Here is a 24,554-nt window from a genome sequence, read left to right as displayed (position 1 = left end):
ATAGATAATTCTTCATCTTACAAGGGAGCACAATAAAATATACCACATGCTGAAGAAACTCCAGAAGTTACGAGAATCAAGAGTGGGGGACATTCAGATGGGCTACAATATCCATTACCTTAAAGGTTCCAACCCACGGGTTAACATTTACGTACTTAGGACTGGCTATCCTGATGACTTACAAAGAGCAAGGATAGGGAATTCGATACGGAGAAGGGTGGGAAAGAACAGTTTTTTTGAGGGGAGGAACTCTGTCAATGCAGAAAAAAAATCACTGAATATCAAACAATAGGAGCTCCCATAGCAAATATGAAAGAATCATTAACTGAGGATCTAATACTCTCAAAGGAAGGAACCTTCCAGAAGACACTTACGCAGGCTCGCTGCTTGAGATCTGCTCATCAGGTCTATAAGGAAGACTCATAAAAGCCTCAGCAACCCCACATGATTATCAGATTGGTGTTTCCTAATAGCACACACCAGTGGCTACACGTGAAATTTCCAGACAAGGACTGAGAAATAGGTCATATCCCAAATGCCAGACACAAACAAATGTGGCAGAACATGTGAGTCCTACACACAGTCACAACTCTGCTTTGCTGTGACTCTCCTGCACAGTAAGTTCCAAACATCTTGGCAGACACCAATGATCCTCTTACTAACCAGACAACACAAACACATTTATTCAAATTTCTAGGAGGTAAAAACATACCAAATACTGATGCTTTATGCATGCTCAGGGCCAGCTTGTAAATACTGCATTCAGTGATATCTTTACACAAGTTTGCATCAGTGAAAAGAAACTGGCAAAATCTACCTCTTGCCAGATCACCTTGTCAGGTGGTAAAGACTAAAAGAGAATGTTCCATCAGTTTTAATTTTTAAATACGAATGTCACATTGGGAAAATGACATAAACACAGTAAAACAAACTGTACTAAGGCAAAGTGGAATAACAAAAAATATTTTACTAAAACATAAGATTTACAGAAGTTTCCAGACAAGCCATGCAAAATGGTCACAAGTTTTTTCTTGAAGGAAGGATTCTACACTTGACAGCAAAGTCACAATGTTATTAGTGAGGGCTGTGATGTTTATTTAATGTTCCCATTTTGGTTCAAACAATCAAGCTTGTCCATCTACAGTGTCTAAATAAAGTTAGACTTGGCTAGAGAGCATATTCTAAAGAACTGGTTAGCTGCTTTTAACCAATGCAATTAGATCACCATAAAAAGGGGGAAAGGAGCCCATAAAATTAAAATAAAACTACCTCTCCCCCTCAAAAAAAGTAATAAAGAAAAGTACGCACACCCCTGCAGCTAACCCTGACAACTGCCTTCATTCACAGTGCTTTATACTCAAACCATGAGGGGGGAAATGAATAAAAGCAGAGAAGGGCCACTGCTTTTAAACGTTTCACAACAATCCAAATGGTACTTCTAGCCTCTGCTCATGCTTTACAACAGTGAATCAGGACAAGACATAGATTTGCTAATGTGCATTTAATCACCAAAGGACTGAAGATGTCTGGGCTTTTATTCTGTAATGTTTCTAAGACTGTGTGTCCATTAAATGCAAACAAAAAAGGAAGAAGTCTTGGCAGGACAGGAGAAGTGATGCATACTTGATGATCAGATTGATTTTAAGGGCATATAGCCTAGTCCATGCTCTAGCTGTTTCTATGGCTTGGGCTTTGTTGGTCTTCCACCGCTGCGCTACATCATTTGCTAATGGATCATCTGGATTGGAAGCACTTAACAAAGCCTGGATCAATAGCAGGACTGTGTGGATCTGCAGTGCTGGGGACCACTTATCTTTCAAAATATCTAAACATATTCTTCCCAACTTGTCTACATTCGGATGATAAATTATGGTCATGAAACATACTCTAGGGGCTGCCATTGGGTATTCTTCTGGTAGGAATAGGTCAAGCTTAAAAGTCCCTCCCTCAAAGGGGGAATCCTGGGGGCCAGCAATGACCACATGAAAATAATGGGCGTTGCTCTCATCTGGTTCTGCTTTAATGCCAGGAACTGGTTCTGCCAGCAAATGCTGGGTTACCTTGATAATGCTGGGGGACAGCCCGGCCATCTTGTCAGATCCCGAGTTTGGCCTCTGGTCTTGAATCTGGCTCTGCTCGCCTCACCCACAAGTGCTTGGACTTGGTTTCTACCAAGATCTGATTCCTGCAAAGGGCCAAGTGTTAGGATGATTAGATACTAATAAAACAGTAGTGTGCCTTCCTCAGACGTGGCTTTAATTTTAATGCAATTCAGAATTTTTAAAAATATCTAAGAGTATGAAAATGAAATATTTTCTCAAGATAGAGGCTAGTGCTTGATGGGCCCAATCTTCTCACACTAGAACCCCCAAGTTCTGGTTGGGGGTTTGAGTCGCTGTGTGAGCAGGCTCCACCCTCTGTCCAGTTCTGGGGCCCCTCTTTCCCCCAGCTAAGTCCCCATCCAGGTAATCCCATGCTGTCCCCCCCAGGTATGTCTACACCCTACATGCTCCCCCCTTCCCTGGGTAAGTCCCCATCTAGGTAATCCCATGCTGCCCCCCCAGGTATGTCTACACCCTACATGCTCCCCCCCTCCCCGGGTAAGTCCCCATCTAGGTAATCCCATGCTGCCCCCCCAGGTATGTCTATACCCTACATGCTCCCCCCCTCCCCGGGTAAGTCCCCATCCAGATAATCCCATGCTGCCCCCCCAGGTATGTCTACACCCTACATGCTCCCCCCTCCCTGGGTAAGTCCCCATCCAGGTAATCCCATGCTGCCCCCCCAGGTATGTCTACACCCTACATGCTCCCTCCCTCCCCGGGTAAGTCCCCATCTAGGTAATCCCATGCTGCCCCCCCAGGTATGTCTATACCCTACATGCTCCCCCCTCCCCAGGTAAGTCCCCATCCAGGTAATCCCATGCTGCCTCCCCCCGTATGTCTCATGGCTTTCTCCCCAACAACCAAGTGGGGCTGCCTAAGGTATAGGCCCCCAGAGTGATAGCTGTCTCAGGAGTCTATCTGCTGGGGAAGGCAATAATGTTCCTCCTGGGTCTTTCAGGAAAGGAGTATGTCCAAAAAGTGCGCAGGAGGGAAGAGGTGACTTCTAACTCTTTGTGCCCCTCAGATCTGCTTTCTGGGCCACCCGCCCTCTTCTGTCCTGCTGGCAAAGTCTCTGAACCCTATTTCAGGCACATGGAATTTGGTATTGCAAGAAGCCCTGAAAAGAGGGTGGAGCAGGCACAGGTCAAAATTCTGCGATGCTTTGAATCTAACTCTGGAGAGTGGAGTGATTTCAACTGTTGATGTCTGTGGCCAGCAGGAGAGGACCCCAGCATGTATGTGGCTGAGTCAGGCAGCTGTGGTGGAGAAGGGCCCAGGGATTCTGCAGTGGCTGGGGCAGGAGGTGGGCACGCGGGTGTCTGCTGGTGGTGAATGTTCCCAACAGCCCCTGCCCCTGGGGCTTCTGAGGAACAAGCCCCCATAAAAGTCAAAGAGCCTGGGGAGGCACATTTGGAGCAATTTCAAAGCACGTGGAGCAGCCCAAGCAGAACTGAGGCCTCCCGTAACTCAGGACATAACTTATGCCATCCTGGTGCCTGTCATTTACTTGTTCCTGCGCACCTGCTAGGCCCCAACCCTGAAGTACTGTCTCCAGCCATGAGGGGTTTTCGCTGCACCTGCACAGCCTGGGATTCACAGGCTCTCTGACGATGTCCATGTGACGTCAGTCCCAGGGATCTGCCAGGACCCAGGCGCATCCCTGTGCTTTTCATCCTGCGAAGGCATGGATCCAACGCAACGGCAAACTGTAGGGACAAGAAAACCCACCACCTAGGCAGAGAGAGGGGCAGAGAGAGGGCCAAGGGTCAAGAGGCTGGGAGGGTACCACGGGGCAGCTGTGCTGCGGCTCCTCCTGGTGACGCTTGAAGGCCTCTCAGTGCCCAAATTCACCTCATCTTCCCAGGGGCCAGACTGCTGAATTGAATGGGGACAGGGTGAGGATCATGATGGACACTGGGAAACCACCTTCCGGGACATCAAGGACATGGTCTTTACCTTCCCCAAGTCCTTTGTGGTGGATTCATCATGGCACTTCCTCCAGGAAGTCTGCCCTGCTTCCTGTTGCCCATCCTGGCAAAGAGGGAGTACAGATTCAGGGGCCTCCTACTCCACTTTTGTTCCAGATGGTTCTTTCCAGTTCTACGCCCCAGACTAGGAGAGATCCACAGACTCAGGGGACTCTCTGTGCGGGGCGCATGAGCCTGGGGCTCTTACCATCACTGGTGCTCTCACTATGTGGCTTGAGCAACCCCCTGATGAGCTGTCACGCACTAGACCTCAGGACCCCATGCTCTATGGCTGGCCACTGCGGCAGCTCCCTATGGGTGGAAGTGCTGTAGCTTTCACCTGGGTCTTGATGCCCATTGCAGGGACTCTACCCACCTGCTGCTGGCACTCCCGAGCCCCATCAGCCTGGGGCCCAAAACCACGGCATCCCCTACAACAGTCAGCCCTGGCTGTGGGTAGAGCCCCTTTCAAGCAGGGCACTTCTCAGCACCTCGGCGGGGGCTGCAGCATCTGCCCTCATGTGACAAATCCTGCCAACAGCCCCGTCCACCCCTCCATGAGCTTCTGTGCCCTGGCTCCAGGCAGCCGGGCTCCCAGCCCCCACCCACTGCAGGCCACCCACAGAGAGCCAGTGTCCATGCCCGGACACTATGGAGGGAAACACGTGAGCGCGCACAGCAGGGTGCGGCACCTCACCCTTAGATCCACGCAGCACAGCAGGCCAGGCGTGCGCTTGCTTCCCGGCGCAGCGGGCGGCTGGGGCGCCATGCCTCGGAACTCAACGCTTCCCTGCGGTCTGTCTGCACCCTGACAAGACCCTGACTTGTCGGAGGGTCTGCAGGAGACGGATTTCCTTCAGAGCTGCCACAGAGGCAGCCAATAAGCCTCAATTTCTTTTTTCAAGATCTCCTGTGAGGTTAACAAAAGCCACACGCCTGATTTCCCTGCACCCTCTCCATTCAAATGCCACAGCAGCCTGTAACCCAGTAGTCCCCAAATTGCCACACGTGGGAACCAAACAGATAAGACGCAAATTCTGAAGACCCAGAAGGAGAAAGATTAAAGCAGCTATGAGGCAGGGAGACCACTGCTCCGAGGTTCCTGACCGTTGTTGGCCATTTCTGGTTCCTCTCTGAGGAAATGGCCTGCAGTCTCCATTCCTGCCCTGAGGTCCCATGACATGTCCTTGAATAAAGCCCCCTCAAAACTGTCTCAGGTAGCTTGAATCGCTTTCTGTTGCTTACAGCCGGAGTCCTGACGCAGAGAGAAACCGAGCAGCTGTCTCTGTCACTGCTGGAGGAGAGGAGCATCTTGCTCACATGGGGCAGGGCAGATCCAACGAGCATGGCTCAGGCTGCCCCCAGGAGGCCCAGTGGCATCCCTCTGGCCTCCACAGTCCGGAACTCTCTCTGCAGGGCTCAGGATGTCCTCTGTGCTGGGTGGGGTCCCCATGCTCTGTCACGAGATACCGAGTGAGCACAGGAACCTTCACCAGCCCCTGTGTATTCACTGCAGATGGCTTTCACAGAGTACTGAGACAGTGAAAGTGATGACAAAGACTTTTCCTCCTTCTCCTGAGAGATGATCTGGGTAAACTGTTTAGCAATCAGACTGTTGAACAATCCCATATAGAAATACTCTGTTACATAGTTTAATTAGACATAACTTCCCTTTCCATTTTTTCTTAAGATTTTATTTTGTTGACAGAGACAGAGAGAGCGCACAAGCAGGGGGAGGGGCAGAGGGAGAGGAAGAAGGAGCCCGACGTGGGGCTCGATCCCAGGAGCCTGAGACCACGACCTGAGCTGAAGGCAGATGCTGCACCGACTGAGCCACCCAGGCGCCCCTAACTTCCCTTTTCAAAAACACACATGCTCTTTGGTGGTCTCTTCCCTGTCATAACATCGCATCATTGGTGTGATGTTTGCAGGATTACTTTGTCCTCATGAAATCAACCACTTCATCTGTCAGTCCACATATGCATTATAGACACACACACACAAGAAATACATATGAGAATTCTGTATCTGTCTCTATGAACTTTTACAAGGAGGAAAAGCATATTTAACAAATAAATTGAGTGGGATTAATTTACAGAATCACCGCCTGCTTCTTGTTTTATTTTTGGAACATCCTGGTCAATCCTTGAGCCTTCCAACTTTATTCCAAAGTAAAACACGCTTAAATAGGTACTTTCACAGTAAGTACAATTAGAAAGCAGAGGTTGAACCCCCCCCCCAAAGCCCCCCACCGCAACCACCGCCCCGTCCTCTTGACTACAGCACAGACAGGCTCCCTCCAGAGACAGGTCCTGCCTCAGCCCTGGCCCTTTTATCCTGGAGCATCCTCCTTGCCTTGCTGGCTCAAGGTTTCAGTTACTGAGACCTTCCGGAAAGCAGCCTGGATGAATGATGTTTGACTCCCAAGTCCCCACAAATCCTGCACACATACCAAACAGCTCCTGGCTCCTACTCTCTTTCTCAATTTTAAACCCTTTTAGTTCAATAATGTTCCACTCTAGTGTCACTTAGTCCAGACCTCCTTTGATACATCTGTGAAGTCATCAAATTTCCAACCTAACAAAATCAGTGTTAAAAAGATGGATGGCATCAAATTAACCCTCAAATAAACTTGCTAGTAGAAGGCAGCTGTGCTATGCAAATACAAACATGGCCCAACATAATTTTCTGTAGCAAGTTTCTGATTTTGCTATCAAACCAGTGTCTAAACTGATTTGAATTATCTGAACATAGTTATCAAGCTATTGAAGACTAGGCTCACAGCATGCTGGACATTAGAAAATAGGATGAGGATTAACAATTCACCTTGAAATTTACCTACTAAATGGCTGGCTGAATTTTCCTCATTTTTTTTAAAGATTTACTTATTTACTTTTTAGAGAGAGAGACACGGTGGGGGGGGGGGGGGGGGACAGAGAGAGAATTCCTGACACGGGGCTCAAGCCCAAGACCCTGAGATCCTGACCTGAGCCGAAACCAGGAGTCGGCTGCTTAACCCACTGCACCACCCAGGTGCCCCCTGAATTTCCCTCCTTTTAAAAACAAAACCAAGGGGAAAGCATTAGGTGGTTTATCCAAGGGTACCGGGAGAGTCAGTGGAGTAAAAGAAACTGAATGGACGCCACTCTAGGTGATACAAATAACCAGAGAAACTTTTTAGTTCAGATTTACCTGAGTAAGTTATTTTTGTTTGGGTCAAGCAGTGACAGTTGAGCAGAAAGATGACGGGAGGAGCCACTGGAGAAGAAAAGCATGAAACCATCTTGTGCCGAGCACAGCAGCTAAAAGCAGAGCGTGGGGCGAGGACCCCAGCCCCATGGGGGACCTTTCGGTCGGTAGCTCTGAGCCGCTTCTTCGTCTCTGAAATTGCTCTGAAGATTAAAAACCACATGTGAGCATAAACCATGCAGATCCACTGGGCCGTAAGTCCTCAGCATTTTGGTCCCCAGACCAAACCCAGCTCTAATGACATTCCCCTACAATTAGACGTGAAGTTTTTTGTCAGCTTAGTATTCCTAAATTTGTCTCCCTGCCACAGACAGGCAGGCAGGCCGGGTAGAAACGGGCCTCCAAAGCAGGCGGACCTCAGCGCAGCCATTGCTGGGCCACTTGCTACCGAGGAACTGCCTCTAAGTTTCCAGCACCTCTGGGGCCGCACTGCCCAGACAGCTTCTCCTGGCGGCAGGTCCAGCTGCCTCACCTGCACAAGGAGACTGTGGGCCTTCCAAAGGCCTGCGGCAAGGCTGGCCCCTGGATGGCATGGGGAACCGGGATTTGGAGAGGACCTCCCTGCCACCGACCAGGAAGGGCAGCCCACTGTGTCTAAATTTTGTAGTTTGAGAGGATACCGGCTTTCCTTCCAGGATTCTGCAATCTGGGTGCGTGCCAAGCAGAGGATACCCACGTGACCAGCCATCAACATCAGCGCTGGGCTGTCTCTGGGGGTCCCAGGTTGGCAACAGTTCACGCTCCTTGCTGGTGGGGGGGGCGGTGGGAGGGAGCACTCCCATGACTCCCCTGGGAGAAGACTCTGGAAGCTGCACAGGCTCCTCACTTGCCCCCACGCGCCTTTTCCTCTACTGATTTTTTTTTTTTTTGTAAAGATTTTCCTTATTTATTTGCGAGAGTGAGCAAGTGAGCATGAGCAGAGGGAGGCGCAGAGGCAGAGGAAAGGAGACTCTCCACTGAGAGCAGAGCTCCACACGGGGCTTGATCCCAGGACCCTGAGATCATGACCTGAACAAAAGTCAGAGCCACCCAGGCGTCCCATTCTCTGATTTTGCTACATATTCTTCCCATGTTGGGATTACACGGGGTAGGATTACAGGGGTGACGTGTGAGAGGCTGATTCACCTTAGCTTTGTGAAAAATGGGCAAGTGCCTACCTTTGATCAGTTTGTGGTAAAATGGAGATAATCTATATAAAAACATTTTATAAAGAGTGAAGATTTACACACATAGGTGGCATTGTTGCTTTTAAATGGCAAGTATTTTTTATTACATGTCATTGTTAATAAATAATATGTGCTTACTAAATACAGACACAAGCCAAATCCCAAACACATACCAGGGTGTCAACTGGATACAAGGAACACTTTCTCTCCCTTTGGTGGGAGAGATGCTCACACCAGCAAGAAACCTTGATAATGTTACTATTTTCTGTCCTCATTAGGCAGTTCTATTCATTACCTGACAACTTCTTTTTATAATTCTAGGAGAGAGAAAAGTAATTTGAGGAGAAAACAGAATTTATTTAGGGAGTGATAAAAACAAACAGAAAATTACTTACAGTGAGGATTGATACTGTATGACTTTCTTAAAAACAATCTTACCCTAAAGCAAAGATATGACGTTATACTGTTCAGCCTAATAAAATGTTACAGCTTAAAAAAAAATCCTCCCGAGAAACTGCATCCTTATAGCTGAAGAGGGCCAAGGAAGAGACCGTGTCCCACTCAGACGGTGGTGGGAATGGAAGACCACTCAGCTGGAAGGTGGCTGCAGAAGGAACCGACAACACGGCGATACCCCGGGACGCCACAGCATCACTGAAGATGTACTTCGCTCCTGCCCTACTTCTCTAGGATGGCTTTCTCAACTCTCTTACACTTCTTCAGTTCAACAGTCAGTTCCCAGTATTTGAGATACAGCCACATGAGTCTCCCATTCTGGCGTTTGTTGGTATTCCAGACGTCGCCACAGTATGTGTCGTGCTGATATATGTCAGTCAGGCCAGCCGCCATCTGCAGGTCAGCGGCAACTGGGTCAGTGGATGCTCGGACCAGTAAGTTCTTCTCGATTTCCAGCCGCCTGCCACGGGGGAGGAACAGGCTGCAGTAGATATTCTGTCTTTCCGTAAGAGCGTCTTCAAACTCTTTCAGCACAAGCCTGGCCCTCTTCTGCCAGTCATCTTCCTTCTCCAGGAAGCTCAGATACGCACTTCTCAGGGGCTGCAACTGTCTCTTTTCTTGCATGACCTGAGCCCGCTCCTGTTCCAGAAGCTTCTTTTCTTCTACCAACTTGCGCCCCTGAGAGATAAGGGCTTCTCGGTAACTAGTCGTTCTGTTTTGTTCCTTTTCAAGTTCCAAAGACAAGTGAGCAACTGCACGCCGGTTTTCTGAGATCACGGCATGGTACTTGGCTTCAAGATCCCGCTGGAAAGCAGCTGTTCTCTGACGGTACGCTTCTCTCTCTTTTTCGATTTCTTTCTGGGACTCCCTGGACCAAATCCAACCTGACACGAATAAATTGGGGGAGAAAAACACACTTAATGAGAAGTCAGAGCTGAAGTTTTATAATCTTTATTTTGAAAAAGCATAAAGCAGCTAAGGACAGCATTTCAATAAAATCTGAAGCCCTGAAAGGTACGGGTAACATTTTGTATGAAACCATATAATAATCAAAATTCTTATCTTAAAATCAGGTAAGGGTCCCCAAGGACAAGTGTGACAAGGTTGCTGACAGTTCCCTTCCAGACTCCTCATCTTCTCTGCCTGAAAAAATCCACCACTGCTTTCTTTTGCTCTCAAACTCACCACCAATGCCTGCTCTGGCCACAGGGCCTCCATGTCCTACTGCCAAGGTTTAAAAGTCAACACTGCTATGCTTCCTGTAATGTTGGCAGGTGATTACAGAACTGAGTGATTGCAAAGCACATTCAGACCTGCCTGGACATCTCGCTTCTATTCTGACAAGGGTACATAAAAATAAGGTGGAGGAAGATGTTCAACCTCAAGACATGGCCTGGCTCCCTTTTCCCAAACCAGGGCAACTCGACTGTCACAAACGTGGGGCAGACTGAGGAGCAGCTGGGCCTCTGTCCTCTGCTGCATGGAGAAATCCAGTGCCGGGGAGGCTCCTTTTCCCTCCCCAGCACTCAAGGCGGTGTCCTTGCCATTCGGGTCTTCTTCCCCTGCGTCCCTTGGGAACCATCCTCTGAGGCAGTATTTGCGTGCGCCTGCAAGTCATTTCCACTTGAAGTGCTGCTGCCACCCCAACTCTGTAAGCGTGAGACCAAACGCATTCCTTCCTCACCTACAAACAGCGTCTAGTCCCACTGGTAACGGAAACTCGAAAACACACGTCATCTTCATCTCCTCCTTCCACTGAAGTTCACAGGCAGGGGCCTGGCCGCTAGCGCAACAGTTACAGTATCATCTGATAAGCACTGAGAGCTCTGTGAGAAGGGGAGGAAGGAAGGACTAATTCCGTTTGGGGTGCAGTCAGGGAGGGGCTCACGAAAGAGGTGAATGGGAACCAGTCTGGAAAAACGAGGAGCAGCTGGTAGGAAAGGCCCCTCTAGGCAGAATGAACAGGGACAGGAGTGGGCATTACATGTCCTGAGCAGACGGTGTCCAGGAGTCGCTGCAGGGCTTCTATCGAGGGACTGGAGCACGCTCTGGAAGTCAGCAGGCCTGAACAACAGAGGTCCTCAGAGACTCTGGTAAGAAGTGGAAGATAGAGGTGGGGGTGCAGCAGGGGGCAGAGGAGGCCGCTCTTGCCTTAACCCAGGTGTGATCCAACGGAAGTACCACCACTGACACGTGGAACAAGTGGCGACCGGTACAGAACACACCGAGCTGCACATCAGACTACATGGTACAGGCTGTGATTACAGGCAAGTCTGGGGTGGGTGGCACTGAATAGGAAGGCCTCCAGGAAGAGGTGGGACAGAGGCGTGACACAGGTGGGGGAGATCACCAAGGACGTGTGCAGAGGGAAGTGTGGAAGCAGAATGGAAAAACCTTAAGTCTGGGTCTGATCCTGGAGAACCCTGCCTTATGACTCTGGGCAAACACAATTGTGCACAGCCCCAGTTTCCTAAGGCAGAGAAGAGAGTGGAGGCTCCTGCTTTTGGGGAAATGGAACAGAAGTACTCTTTCCTATTCTTCCTGCTCAGCACAGTCGGAAACCCTGTGTCATAAGTACGGCAAACCCAGGGGGTTCTTAAAGGTAGAGAACCGCAGGCAGACTGGCAAGGGACCTTGGGACCCAAGGAAGGCTACGGTGGTGAGTCCCCTGGGGTTTCATTTTGCCTCACACTTCCCGGACTTGGAGCTGAAATGCCAATGGTGAAGACTTTCTTTCAAAAAGCCCCAGCACAAGTCTGCTCTCTCTGGCCAAGGGGCTAGGAAGGTGGCCTAGCAAGACAGAAACTTCAACAATAACAACTCCACTCCGGCCAAACAGCAAAGTCACTGTGGTTCCATCCCCATCCATTGGGCAAAGGCTGATGGGAGCCCCTCCTGCTCCCTTGGGGTGATGTCAGAGGTGGCCAAGTGGGGAGCAGTAACAAGATCTCTCCCAGGCAGGGAGGAGCATCAGTGGAAACCTGGGGGAGCTGCACCCCCGGCTCCTGCCCAGTGGTAATGAGGGGACCGGAGGCTGAGTGGGGAACTTGGACTTCCATCCCCACCTGGGAGTGAGGCAGCAGAGCCACCTTTCCCCTGCTAGAGCCCTATCCAAGAAGAATCCACAGAATGTCCGAATAAAAGGTCAGCCTCATAACATAATGCCCCAAATACACAGGTTTCAACTGAAAATCACTCTTCATACCAAGAATCAGAAAGATCTCAAATTGAGTGTAAAAAGATAATCAGTAGATGCCAATACCGAGAGGACAGAGATGTTAGGGTTACCTGACAAAGAGTTTAGAGCAGGCATGACAATACAAAGTCTAAGCACAGAAATAGGAGATACAAAAACAAGCATATGAACATTTTGAACTGAAAAATACAGTAACTGACACAAAAAAACACATGATGCTGAAGTAAGTGTGGAGAAGAGAGAACTCTGCCAAAGGGCTAAAATAATAAATCCCAGATGAACACAGACATAAAACCCTGAACAAAATACTGCCAAATGTAATTCTACAATACGTAAAAAGGGTTATATGGCGTGACCAAGTGGAGATTTGTTTTCAAAGATTTTTTTTTTTAAAGATTTTTTTTTTTTTTAAAGATTTTATTTATTCATTTGAGACACAGAGACACAGAGAGAGAGAGAGAGAGAGAGAGCATGAGCAGTGGGAGAGGCAGAGGGAGAGGGAGAAGCAGACTCCCGGCTGAGCCAGGAGCCCAATGTGGGGCTCGATCCCAGGACCCTGGGATCATGACCTGAACTGAAGGCAGATGCTTAACCATCTGAGCCACCCAGGTGCCCCTTTTTTAAAGATTTTATTTATTTATTTGACAGAGAGAGAGACAGCAAGAGAGAGAACACAAGCAGGGGGAGTGTGAGAGAGAGAAGTAGGCTTCCCGCTGAGCAGGGAGCCTGATGCAGGACTCGATCCCAGGACCCTGGGACCATGACCTCAGCCGAAGGCAGACGCTTAATGACTGAGCCACCCAGGCACCCCAAAGATTTATTTATTTGAGAGAGAAAGTGCATGCGAGTGGGGAGAGGGGCAGAGGGAGAGAATCTTCAAGCAGACTCCCTGCTGAGCACAAAGCCATAGCCTGACATGGGGCTGGATCCCATGACCCATGATCAAATCAATCACTGTAACCCAATATATGAATAGTCTAAAGAAGAAAAATCACATGATCCCATCAACTGATACAGAAAAACACTTGGCAAAATTCAACACCCACTGGTGATAAAAACTCAAAAAAAAAAGAAAAACTGAGGGGAGCTTCCTTGCCTTGATAAAGAACAGCTATGAAAACCCACAGCTAACGTCACCTTTAATGGTGAAGACCGAATGCTCTTCCTGTAAGATGGGAACTTCTCAGTGGAGGCCTGGAGATGTCAGCCAGGGCAAGAAAAGGAAAAGGAAACAAAAGACAAACATCGGAAAGAAGGAAAGAAAACCTAAGTCTCATACATTATACTAAAAAAAAAAAAAATTAACTCAAAATGGATCATGGACATGTAAAACGAAACTTTCAAGAAAAAATGTGGGACAGAACCTTCAGGATCTAGGGCTAGGCAAAGAGCTGCAGGAGGAAAAGCATGACCCATGAAAGAAAAAACTTGAACTTCACCAAAATTAAAACCTTTGCTCTGCGAAAGCCTCCATTTAGAGAATAAAAAAACAAGTTACAGAGTGGAAAAAGATACTGGCAAACTAGATATCCAACAAAATACCAGAATCTAGGATGTAGTAAAAAACTCTGAAAACTCAACATGAAAACACAGTATAATTACAAAATGGCCGAAAGACAGAAACAGACATGTCGTGGAAGAGGCTATACCAATGGCAAATAAGAATGTGAAAACATGTTCAACGTTATTAGCTCTTAGGGAAATGCAAACTGAAACCACAATGGGTGTAAAATAAGAACAACAGTGGCCTCACCAAATGCTGGTGAGGCTAACAAGAAAATGGATCACTCACACACTGCTGATGAGGATGCAAAATGGTACTACCACTCGGGAAAACGTTTTGGCACTTCCTTAAAAAACTAAACATCAACTCCCATGGAGGTTGACAAGATCAGGTAGTGTTTTTTGATTCAGCGATCTGCACAGTGCCTGCTTCTAGGTCAGAGACTGGGCAGATCCAAACCCAGCCCTAAGGGTGTTGCCACTTAGAAGCTCACCAGCCTGTCACCTTGCAAAGCTCTCCTAACCCTTGGAACCACTACCTATTGCCTATGGCTAGGGTGATGAACTTGGTGAGGGAATTGGAAGGCTTAACATTACACTGACTAACAATGATTAATTAGTTTTGAGGCTGGGACAGGCCCCGGGGCAACTCTCATCACTCCATTTCCTTTCCAAACTCTAGCTTTTATAGCCTTTCATAACAACCTTTACTTTTGAGGTTCTTGCCTCCTTGGACTTTTGAAATGTTGCTTTCTGTCCCTGAGAAGGGTCAATGAATATTTTGTATTTTCTTCTTGGTTGTCTTGCTTAGGTAGCATGATCACCAAAAACTTTTATCTTTGCATTCTTATAAAGAGTCTCCAAAAATCTTTTACTACATAGTTTAGAAATTATATTGCCAAGGGGCACCTGGGTGGCTCTTGGCTTTGGCTCGGGTCATGATCTCGGTGTTGTGAGACAGAGCCCTGCATCGGGCTCCCCACTCAGTGAGGAGTCTGCTTGAGATTCTTCTCCCTTTCCCTCTGCCCCTCCCCACATGCGTCCCCCCCATAAATAAATAAACAAATAGAAATTATATTGCCAAATATCGGTGTAAACTAGTCTCCTGGCACAGTCTACGGTAAAGGCAGATAAATGAACAGTTGATAAATGCTACTCTCTTCATCCTTCACTTCCTCTGAGGTAAGCCTATTGACCTGAGAAATCTAAGCACATAAAAAAACACTCCATAAAAAGTATCACTGCAAACAGACGGCAGCTTGTGATTTTCTTCCATTCAATTATTCCGTTTCTCATATTCGTAAGTGTCAATCCAAAACTGTGGGATATGACAAAATATAAAACTAATTCCTGAACATCAGAAAATTATCATGTAGTAGAAAATAAAAGCTAAGGGCTGGAATAATTATAACGGACCAGTAACTGGTAATTTCCCCAAAGTCAATTCAAACTAGAGAGAAGCTGGCCAGGTGAGCAGAGGTTTTAAGACTGATTCCCTAAACATTAAACAGATGACCAAACTGGTTTTCTTTTACACCTATTTTATTCTTCCCTGTCAGTCCTGATGAGGGCAACTGAACCGAGAGAGCTTCCTTCAGAAAAGTTAAGTCTGGAAAGGAGCTAATAGTTACTAAAACCCACTCCACACAAAGTATCTTGTTTTATTTAGCCCTCACAATGCTTCAATGGATAGGGAAACTAAGGCTCAAGGGGTTAAGTAATTTGCCTAGGACTCACTGTATGGGATAACACTAGGATGTACACTTGCATCTGTCAGGGTCCAAAGCCCAAGGTTTTTGGGATCCACACTTTCAGCCCCCCAAATGCAAATGTTAGGAAAACCATGACTTACGAAAAGCAGCCAATCCCAGCATTGGAACCAATAGGGCATAATTCCATCTGCTTCCATCACCACCATCAGCCCTGGAATTAGGCCGGATATTCCAATTTGGGGGGTCATTTAAGTTATTCATGGAGATGTACCTTGAAGTAAATAATAAAACCATTAACCATATAAAAGGAACAAAATAAATGTCACAACTGTATCATCTACTTGGCTCAGTTCTACCTATGAGCCACATAGCACTGAGCCTTACAGGATTAAAAGAAAAAAAAACAAGGCCTCAGACAATAGCCACTCATGATATAGTCGGAGAGAGAAAGAGGTCTCAAATAAGTGAAATACAAGTGAAGTGGTGTTAAGATCTCTAATATAAACAAGCTTCACAGTATGGTTGTACACAAAAATATGTAAATAGCAAGACATGAAAGCACTGGCCCTCAGGAAATGGCAAATGACACGGAGAGGCCATGGAGAGGCCCAGGCAAGCGTGTGTGGCGGAGATGGGGACAGTGCTAGGAAGGCTCTCATGCCTCCTGACTTTGGTGGCATGAACACCATAATTACAGATGTTTCTGCTTAAAGCTCATGCTGTATCTCAGTAACTAGGCTGGGGTCTAATGTTAACATGAATTTACCGATTTACTAGGTACTTGCACTAGGTTGGCCATTTTCACAAAATAGAGCAATGAGACTTTCAGCTTATTTCTATGTGATGGCCACAAATAAAACACACTGATTAGACAAGAAATAATCAGGGGCGCCTGGGTGGCTCAGTCGTTAAGCGTCTGCCTTCGGCTCAGGTCATGATCCCAGGGTCCTGAGATCGAGCCCCACATCGGGCTCCTTGTTCGGCGGGAGGCCTGCTTCTCTCTCTCCCGCTCCCCCTGCTTGTGTTCCCTCTCTCGCTGTGTCTCTGTCAAATAAATAAAATCTTAAAAAAACAAAGAAATAATCAAGACTTACATAACAAAAAAGGAATCCAATTCAATTTTGAAACATTTTAATAGGGTTTTCAATAAACACTTAACATCTAGAAATATAAAATTCTAACTGGCAATAAAGAAATGCCAAAAATATTACGTCAAGGAGTTTGTGGTAACTACACAATGAAAAATTAGTTCTGAAAGTACTAAACTGCAAAACTCTCAATGTAGGTCTGTGAAGAATGGTTTTCATTTCCTCCAAGCCAATAAAGTCCACCTAGGGGGCATAGGGCCTGTGGAAACACAATTCTAAGAAAAGCAACCTAATCCTAAGTAAGACAAAGGGTTATACACAATTATAATCTTTCTTGCCTTATTTAACACTAGCAAAGATTTGGAAACAACCTAAACGTCAATAAAATATGGGTGCCTGGGTGGCTCAATTGGTTTAAGCGACTGCCTTAGGCTCAGGTCATGATCCCACTCTTTGCTCAGTGGGGACCTGCTTCTCTCTCTCCCTCTGCTGCTCCCCCTGCTTGTGCTCGCTCGCTCGCTCTGTCAAATAAATAAGTAAAATCTTAAAAAAATAAGAGTGGATGGATCATTGTAAATTTAACTCACTAAAATATTTCAAAATTATATTGCACACAATTGTGCATGAGAAAGATCCTAACAATACAATACCGAACACAGGAAAGTGAACAGTTTATTTCCCATACCACTTCGTCCCACAGAAGATTCCAGGTGCCTTACGTAAAACACACGAAGAACAAAAACACTTCGTGGACCAGAGGCGGAATCAAGCGAGTCAGTGAAGACATAGCCCGGGACGCCGAACCAGACCCTCGCCGGCTCCTCTGCCCGTATCCACCGCTGGGGCTCCCAGTGTCAGCAGGGCGCCCGCCCCCACCCCAGAACCCGGGCCGGCGCCCGGACCTCTCCCAGCCCCAGCCCCAGCCCTCCCGACCCCGACCCACCCCCCGGAGCCCCCCAACACAACTCGGCGCCCTGACCTACTCCGACCCAGTCCCAGAACCCCCGAACACGGCCCGGCGCCCTGACCTATTCCGACCCCCTACCCACCCGCGGCCCTCCCGAACCTACGCCCACGCCCCCCGCCTTCTCCCTAGGCCCCCGACCTACCCCCGGCCCCTCCGGAACACAGCCCAGGCCCCGGCCCGGGACGAACCCGGCCCCGCCCCCGACCTACCCCCGGCCGGGGAGCGCCGGGCCCTGGACCCCCTCGGCACCACTGTCCGCCGGTCCTGTGCGCAGGCGCAAGGCTCCACCACCCCCTCGGGGTCGTGGCTTGGTGCGCAGGCGCGGTGTCCCCGCGTCCCGGCCCGGGCGCGGCCAGATGCGCAGGCGCAGTCTGGCGCGGAGGCTGGTGGGACTGCGCCCTGGAGGACGGACATGTCGGGGGTCCGGGCGGTGTCTCGGCTGTTGGGCGCCCGGCGCCTGGCACTGACCAGGGCGGTGAGTGGGCGCCGCGGGGCGGGCGGGGCGCGGGGGCCGAGGTGGGGGAGGACGGTCCCCGCAGGGCGGAGCGGACGCTGAGTCGCCCCGGCCCGGGGAGGGTCTGCGGGCCGGTGCGGGGAGGGGGTCGCCCGAGAAGTGGGGCCGACCCAGAGGGCAGCCGGACGTTTTCAGAAGCCCGTCGGGCTGCGTCCGGGTGAAGGTCGTGACCCCGCGAGCCGCCCTGGGGCCGCTCCCCCTTCCTGGGGTCCTTGCCTGGGTCTGGGGGCCTCGCGGATTAGCGTCGCCGCAGCCCGAGTCTTCAGCGCGGGGGGGGGCGCGTTGGGCCAAGGTCACTCGGACACGTAGCGGCCCGCGGGTGCCCCGGAACCCAAAAGCGCCCTTAGACCGCGGGCGGAGGCGGGCCCGTGACCGCAGGCGCGCGCTGGCTGGGAGGCCCGTCCGGCGCCCGCGCTTGCGCTTCCCTCTCAGTGGTTCGCAGAACCGAGCCCCCTTCGGGAAAGCGTGGACCGGGCAGTCGGGTCAGGGCCTTGGTTCTGGTTTCTGTGTGGCGGCGTTCTGCGCGCTTTTTAGGAAACCAGGCGGAGAATGCAGCACTCTGGCCGCAAAACCACGTTTGGGCGAGGGCGCCGCCAAGTTCGGTTTCCCGTGCTCTGCCAGGGGAGGCGGGTGGAAGGTGCCTGCAGGGCTCGGACTGCGGGCAGCGGTGCGCGGCCCCGGGGAGGACTTCCTCGAGCCCTGGCTGCTGGGTTGTGCCACGTGTGCTTTTTCCAGGGACGCCTTCAGAATCCACCTTTTCGGGTCTTACTGAGGCCCAGTAAACTTAGAGGGTTCAGTTATGTGGGTTCTTTTAAATGTCCTCCCGCCTACTTGCTCAGTAATGTAATTACAGAGTGAAAATCCCAATAGGAACCCAGGCGCTCAACAATACTGACTTGACTTGTGCCTGTAATTATCCCTGCAGTTTTCTCCTTTTTGAAATACAAATATTAAAAGTTAAACGTGAGAAGGCCTAGTCAGCCATCCTGCCAACACCAGGGAACAGTTTACATGCTTTCACGTGTTGCTGTTTACGGAGCAGGGGTCCCCACTCTCCAACCCCCGTCTTGGGCTCTAAGACGCAAAGGACGGAGGGAGCGCACAAGTAGCAAGTGGAGTCTTTGGTCAGTGGGGTATTTTTAGTCAGCGTCCCTGAGCAGGCCGACTGACAGGTGCTTCCTACTTGTTAGGTGAAGTAACTCATTGGCAATTGGTGGTGGTGGTGGAGAAGAGCTAAATAGGTCTAATCCACAGCCACCCCAGACTGGTGCTCAGGGGTCCTTGTGCAGACTGCACCCCCCAGCCTGTGGAACTTGCCTCACTCACCCACCACCTGCCCGAGGTCACTTTATGAAAACATTGTTGTCCTTGAAGCTGGACTAGAAGAGTTCTAGCTCTGAGCTCTCGGCTCAAGAGGTCAGGGTGTATAAGCCTCTCCTTTTGTGTTGGCTTGATTTCACGTGATCTTGGGTGAATCGCTCTTAGCTGCGGGCACTTTCCCTTCATTATCTCCTTGAATTTTCACCACAGTCCTTTATTTAGGGACTTGTGAACATGAGGGCAAGAAACATAGCAAAATTGAACCACCACTTAGGCCTACTAGAAGTTGGTCTTGGGTTTTTAAAAAAGTTTTTTTTATCTTGATGAAGATAGCTTTTCCCATCCCAAGCAATATATTTAGTGGAATTTAGGATTGTCAGAAACAAAAGCATCCAATTAGCAGAACAAAAGAAATGTATGATCACCACCTGAGAAATGTGCATGGAGAGTACATGAGAATAATTTGAACAAAATCCACAGAGAATTTTTCTTTATCTCATTTTGTTTAATTCTGTGGTGTTTACAAGTCATTTTATATTTACAGCTGCTTTCAAGTTGCAAAATTATCAAACCTATTTTGCCTTTGTTTCATTTTTAGTTACCCTAATGCACTGACACAATTTGCAGACTGTCCTAGTTTACTGAAAAGAAAAGTAAAACTGAGGATCTGAGATAGTACTGGTTAACTGCTTCAGATGAGATTTCGCAAATTCTTTAACATGAAAATCCAACGTACCGTTCTAGAGTAAGTCAGATTCTTTTCTTAGAATGTATTATTTGAATATGTTTCAATGGTGTATCTAGAATTACATTATTTAGGCCATTGTAGTAGCCTTTCCTTTTGCTTCTTGGGGTAATTATACTGCAGTGGCATTCAGTTCTGCATTCTGTGTGATGTTTTTCCTGCTTCGCTTGAAAAATTGCGGCTTGGTTTTGATGTGTGATCTGGATATGCATCTTATTTTGGAGTTGCAGAGATTTTTCCAAAGGCTCCTTACCTGGGGCAATGAACAAAATCTGGTGCCAGCCAGGCAGACCTGAATCCAGACCTTGGGTAGACTCCCTTTCTCTGTGGGCTTAATGAGGATTCTGTGAGATAACCCGTGAAACCCTTGTGTGGTGCTCATCCGAGCCACAGCCTACGGCCGACAGCCTGTGCTTGGTCATCTTGTGAACTGTGTTTTAAGTATCCCTGTTTTAAAAACCTTTAAATTTTTGATGAAAATAATTACACATAGTTTAAAAAAAAAAAAAAAAGCCAAGGAATACAGAAGGCTTTATAAATGAAAAGGAGTAAGACCCTTTCCCTCCCCAGACCTGTTCCGCAGTGGGATCAATTCTAAATTGTTTCTGTTATTGGCCCCTGGTGTTTACCTCCATTTTTCTAGCTAATACGCATGTGTATTTTTGTCCGTTTTGGACATTGCCTTGTGCTGCTAAATGAAGATTTAGTTCACGCTCCTTTATTGTATAGATGAGTTTCTTGTTCATGATTTGTAGGTACATGTTATTAGATGAGGACTCCCTACTTTGCTAGACGTCACACTTTTCACTCTTTTCTTCCTTTTACCGTCTAATTCATTCACCTGTGCTTTCCTAACATTAAAAGGTCTAAGTGTTTGGGGGCGCCTGGGTGGCTCAGTCAGTTAAGCGACTGCCTTCGGCTCAGGTCATGATCCTGGAGTCCCGGGATCTAGTCCCACATCGGGCTCCTTGCTCAGCTCCTTGCTTCTCCCTCTGACCCTTCTCCCTCTCCTGCTCTCTCTCTCATTCTCTCTCTCAAATAAATAAATAAAAATATTTTTTTAAAAAAAAGGTCTAAGTGTTTTTTTTTTTATTCTACCTCAGGTAGATTTCCTCATTCTTCTCTATGTTGTCCTGTTTGATAGTTTTACTTCAAAAAAATGTTAAGTGACACAAAAAGAGCTTTATCTAAAGACAAATTGGGTTAATATTGGGCTCTACAAATTCTAAAATTGTTCCTCAAATCCGATTTAGATGAAAAGCTAGTAGTCTGTTTTCCACAGATAGTGTGATAATTTGCTAAAATTTCATTATAATAGCTGCCAGTGTTTAAGCTAGGCATGTGTGCGTGTCTGTCCTTATTCAGCATGAACATCCTAAAAAGAAGAAATACTTAGGGAATCTGTTTCTATTTTATTTTTTTTATAGTTACCTGAAGCAGGTAAGTTTATAATCAGAACAAAATGGGCTTGATTAGGAAAACCTGTATGTAAGAGATGCTTTACAGTATAATACATCCTGCATGTTGATTATTGTCATAGGATTTGATACATATGATGAATCAGTTTTCTGAATTAAAATTGTACAGGTGGCCATAAGGTCTGGAAACATAGACAAATATAATAGTTTACTGATACTCCAATAAATATTCAGTGATTGTGCTGTTCCTTGCTAGAAATTCATAGTTCAACAAACTTGTGCAGAAGTTCACTGAACAATGTGCACTGAAGGGGTATTTCCGTCAGTCCTTGTACGTCCATCTACAGTGCATTGCCTAAGGTGATTTGTGTGTCTCATTTTTCACTGAATGAACTTGTGCCCTTAGAATACTCGAGATGTAATCAAGGAAGAAGTGTATGTTGTCTGTGTCTCCGGACTGTGTGATCACCCGTATATATATATATATATTTTTAAGTTTCACGTACTATAAGTCTTATAAACATCTTTGCTTTTCATATTATAGCAAGAAAAATGTGAATACCAAAAACGAGAGAACGGAAAGACAAAAATTGATTTATTTGGCCTTTAAATTCCACACTACAAGATTTTACTAAAAATGAAGTGATTTTTAATCTGTACATTAGAGACTCTAAATGATACTTGGGATGTTTTACGAGTTTGGTTTTAAAATACATTTGAATTTACAGCAGGTCTTACATACAATGATTTCAATCCATCAGGCACTCCAGAATACAATGTGGAGGTATAAGTTATATGATGACTTCTTGATAGTCCAAGGGGATAAAGACCTTTTACAAAGGGCACCTGGGTGGCTCAGTCGGTCAAGCGTCTGACTCTTGGTTTCAGCTCAGGCCATAATCTCAGGGTCCTGAGATGCCCATGTGAGGCTCCCCGCTCGTGCACATACACTCTCTCTCTCTAAAACAAAATTTTTTTTAAAAAAGACCTTTTCAAATATGGAAAGAAATGACTCTTTCTACAGTATTAACCCCTAAAAGCTACTCTCCTTTATAGATGACAATATTATTGTCAGTTTCATATGCTTTTATTTTATTTATTTATTTTTATTTTTTTATAGATTTTACTTATTTATTTGAGAGATACAGTAAGAGAGGGAACACAAGCAGGGGGAGTGGGAGAGGGAGAAGCAGGCTCCCCGCAGAGCAGGGAGCCCGATGCGGGACTCGATCCCAGGACTGAGCTGAAGGCAGTCGCTTAACCAACTGAGCCACCCAGGCGCCCTGCTTTTATTTTATAAAGAACGCCTAGAGGAAGAAATTTCTGGAGGTTTTCCCAGATACATACAGCTACATTTTTTGTCGTGCTTACAATAGCTGCAAAATATGGCCCATCCAGATTCTTATGATCAAAGGCCTTCATAATTGCCGCCTCCATATACTCTTTGAGGTTGGTCAAATTCATAACGATTCCTGGAACCGGATCAGTGTCTCCATGTACTGTCACCACAACTTTATAATTGTGCCAAAGGCCATTTGGATTGTTGCATTTCCCAAACAGTTTCAAGTTTTCTTCATTACTCAGAGATTTGCTGTGGAGCCGGTGGGTCTCCTGAAGGAGATGAGGTGGGACAGGTGCCCTGCATTCATGGCCTCAACTCCCCACTTGGCTGGCAGGGGGCACTCACTGTTTCTATTTTAATTTCAGTTTGGTATTGCAAAATGTACTGTTCTTTTGGGAACTGTTACGTTTATATTGTACTTTATAAAATTTTCAAGAACTTTTGTATTAAAATTCTTAGACTTAGTTCTTTAAGATGTGATTTTACCAATTTTAAAATTGTACTAAAGCAAGAATATTCTTTTTAGTTTTTAAATTCATTTTCTGAAAGAAAAAATTGGCCTATGTCAATTAAAACAAATATATTTAAAGTTGAAATTGGAGAATTCAAGAATATTGCTTTTATCTGTTCAGATTACTTAGAAATCCAACAAATTTCTTTGTAATTGGAGTATTAGCATAAAGTCAGCTATTTGTGACAACCATCATTTTGTCTCAGAGCTGGAGGAAGCCAAGAGGTCGGAGCCACCTGCGATTTTCAAGTGGCCAAGCCCTCCAGCCTTGGCCTGAGTCCCTTAATCTTAGAAGGAAGTCCTTCAGTTCAAAACTGTTCAGTTAGGGTTCATTTTGTATTTTGCCATATTCTCCTTCCTGTATTCCCCACTTGTTGGTCCTAGGGAATAATTTTTTTTTTTTTTTTTTTTTTACCCCAGAGAATAAGTAACGTCTCTTCCAAATTGCAGAATACTTGAAGACATTGTTAAATGTACTTAATTCCTAAAACTGTTCTTTATGAGATTGCCAAAACTTCATTTTATCAGTAGTCTTCTCAAATGCAGTCAGCAGAATCAGCAGAATGGAAAGAATGTGGCCTCATGCTGGGCTGTGATTTCATTAATACCAGTTTTCTTGAGTGTTTATAGGGTGGGACATTTAAGCCAAAACTTGGAGAGTTGTAGCCAGTGAAAGGCCCAGAGACAAGTGTCCAGACAGAGGGAACAGCACCGTGGAGTAGGACAGATGGGGGGGGGGGGGGGTGCCTCGAGCCCAGCACAGATGTGGAGCGGGGGGGAAGCAAAACTGTGGGCGTCTCTGGGCCTGGGGTCCTCTCATTAACAGTGAAGGACTGATCCCACTGGTGCCTAGGTGTCACAACAAGCAGTAAAGCCTCTTCTAGAAAATGGATCTCCCGATATACTGCCCAGTGCCTTTTCCAGTGAACCACACAGCCTTGCAGACATGTGGTGCTCTAGGGTGAAGAGGGTTATGATGGATACAGTAAAAGTGCTTCATCGTTTGCATACTACCACTTTCGCAAAAATAGATGTCTTTCCCTTTTTCTCCATGAAGAACCCTAAGTTAAGAAGTTAACGTGAAGTTGTGCCTTTTCCTCTCTGAGTCTGTGAGTGTCCTGTTTGGAAACAAGCTTCATTTAGAAGGGTTTTTCCTGGGTGCCAGGTCCTTGCCATGTGGGCCTGCCCTGGGTCCTTACCCTTCAGGGTTAAGTAGAGGAACCCAGCTGAGCTGTCCAGGTGAAGGGGGAGCACCTGGGTACTTGAAAAGGTTCATGACTTAAGGGGAAGTTTTG

At 47.1% G+C, this 24,554-nt stretch overlaps 3 protein-coding genes across 6 annotated transcripts in view; 1 reads left to right on the top strand and 2 right to left on the bottom strand.

Moving 5' to 3' along the window:
• Window positions 1-121: 121 nt before the first annotated feature.
• LOC123835195 (ubiquitin-conjugating enzyme E2 N-like) lies at window positions 122-8,681 on the bottom strand. 2 transcript variants are annotated; one of them, XM_045864101.3, is made up of 3 exons: window positions 7,265-8,681; window positions 3,627-3,836; window positions 122-2,185 (listed from the first exon to the last, which is right to left on the bottom strand). In XM_045864101.3, exon 3 carries the CDS (start codon window positions 2,088-2,090, stop codon window positions 1,551-1,553), a length of 540 nt encoding a protein of 179 aa, XP_045720057.1. In that variant the 5' UTR covers window positions 2,091-2,185; window positions 3,627-3,836; window positions 7,265-8,681; the 3' UTR covers window positions 122-1,550. The 2 variants fall into 2 exon arrangements, with proteins under 2 accessions (XP_045720057.1, XP_064453004.1); XM_064596934.1 differs by having other exon boundaries at window positions 3,683-3,836.
• Window positions 8,682-8,823: 142 nt separating this feature from the next.
• On the bottom strand, window positions 8,824-17,741 carry CCDC127 (coiled-coil domain containing 127). Of its 2 annotated transcripts, none has more exons than XM_045864058.3 (3): window positions 17,619-17,741; window positions 15,495-15,625; window positions 8,824-9,827 (listed from the first exon to the last, which is right to left on the bottom strand). In XM_045864058.3, exons 2-3 carry the CDS (start codon window positions 15,613-15,615, stop codon window positions 9,166-9,168), a joined length of 783 nt encoding a protein of 260 aa, XP_045720014.1. In that variant the 5' UTR covers window positions 15,616-15,625; window positions 17,619-17,741; the 3' UTR covers window positions 8,824-9,165. The 2 variants fall into 2 exon arrangements, with proteins under 2 accessions (XP_045720014.1, XP_045720022.1); XM_045864066.3 differs by having other exon boundaries at window positions 17,552-17,703.
• SDHA (succinate dehydrogenase complex flavoprotein subunit A) overlaps window positions 17,732-24,554 on the top strand; it is a 31,616-nt gene continuing 24,793 nt past the window's right edge. Inside the window, exon 1 of one of the 2 annotated variants that reach the window (XM_045864045.3) lies at window positions 17,732-17,884. In XM_045864045.3, coding sequence (XP_045720001.1) covers window positions 17,822-17,884 — 63 coding nt within the window. In that variant the 5' untranslated portion in view covers window positions 17,732-17,821. The remainder of the gene's footprint in view (window positions 17,885-24,554) is intronic. The other variant, XM_045864036.3, reaches the window with a different exon arrangement.

The sequence above is a fragment of the Mirounga angustirostris genome, unplaced genomic scaffold (genome assembly GCF_029215605.1).
Source record: "Mirounga angustirostris isolate CCGP_5_RB_7025 unplaced genomic scaffold, mMirAng1.0.hap1 SCAF_7, whole genome shotgun sequence".
Classification (NCBI taxonomy): Eukaryota; Metazoa; Chordata; class Mammalia; order Carnivora; family Phocidae; genus Mirounga; species Mirounga angustirostris.
The sequence above is the reverse complement of the archived record's forward strand: the minus strand, read 5'-3'. Positions and strand labels throughout refer to the sequence as shown.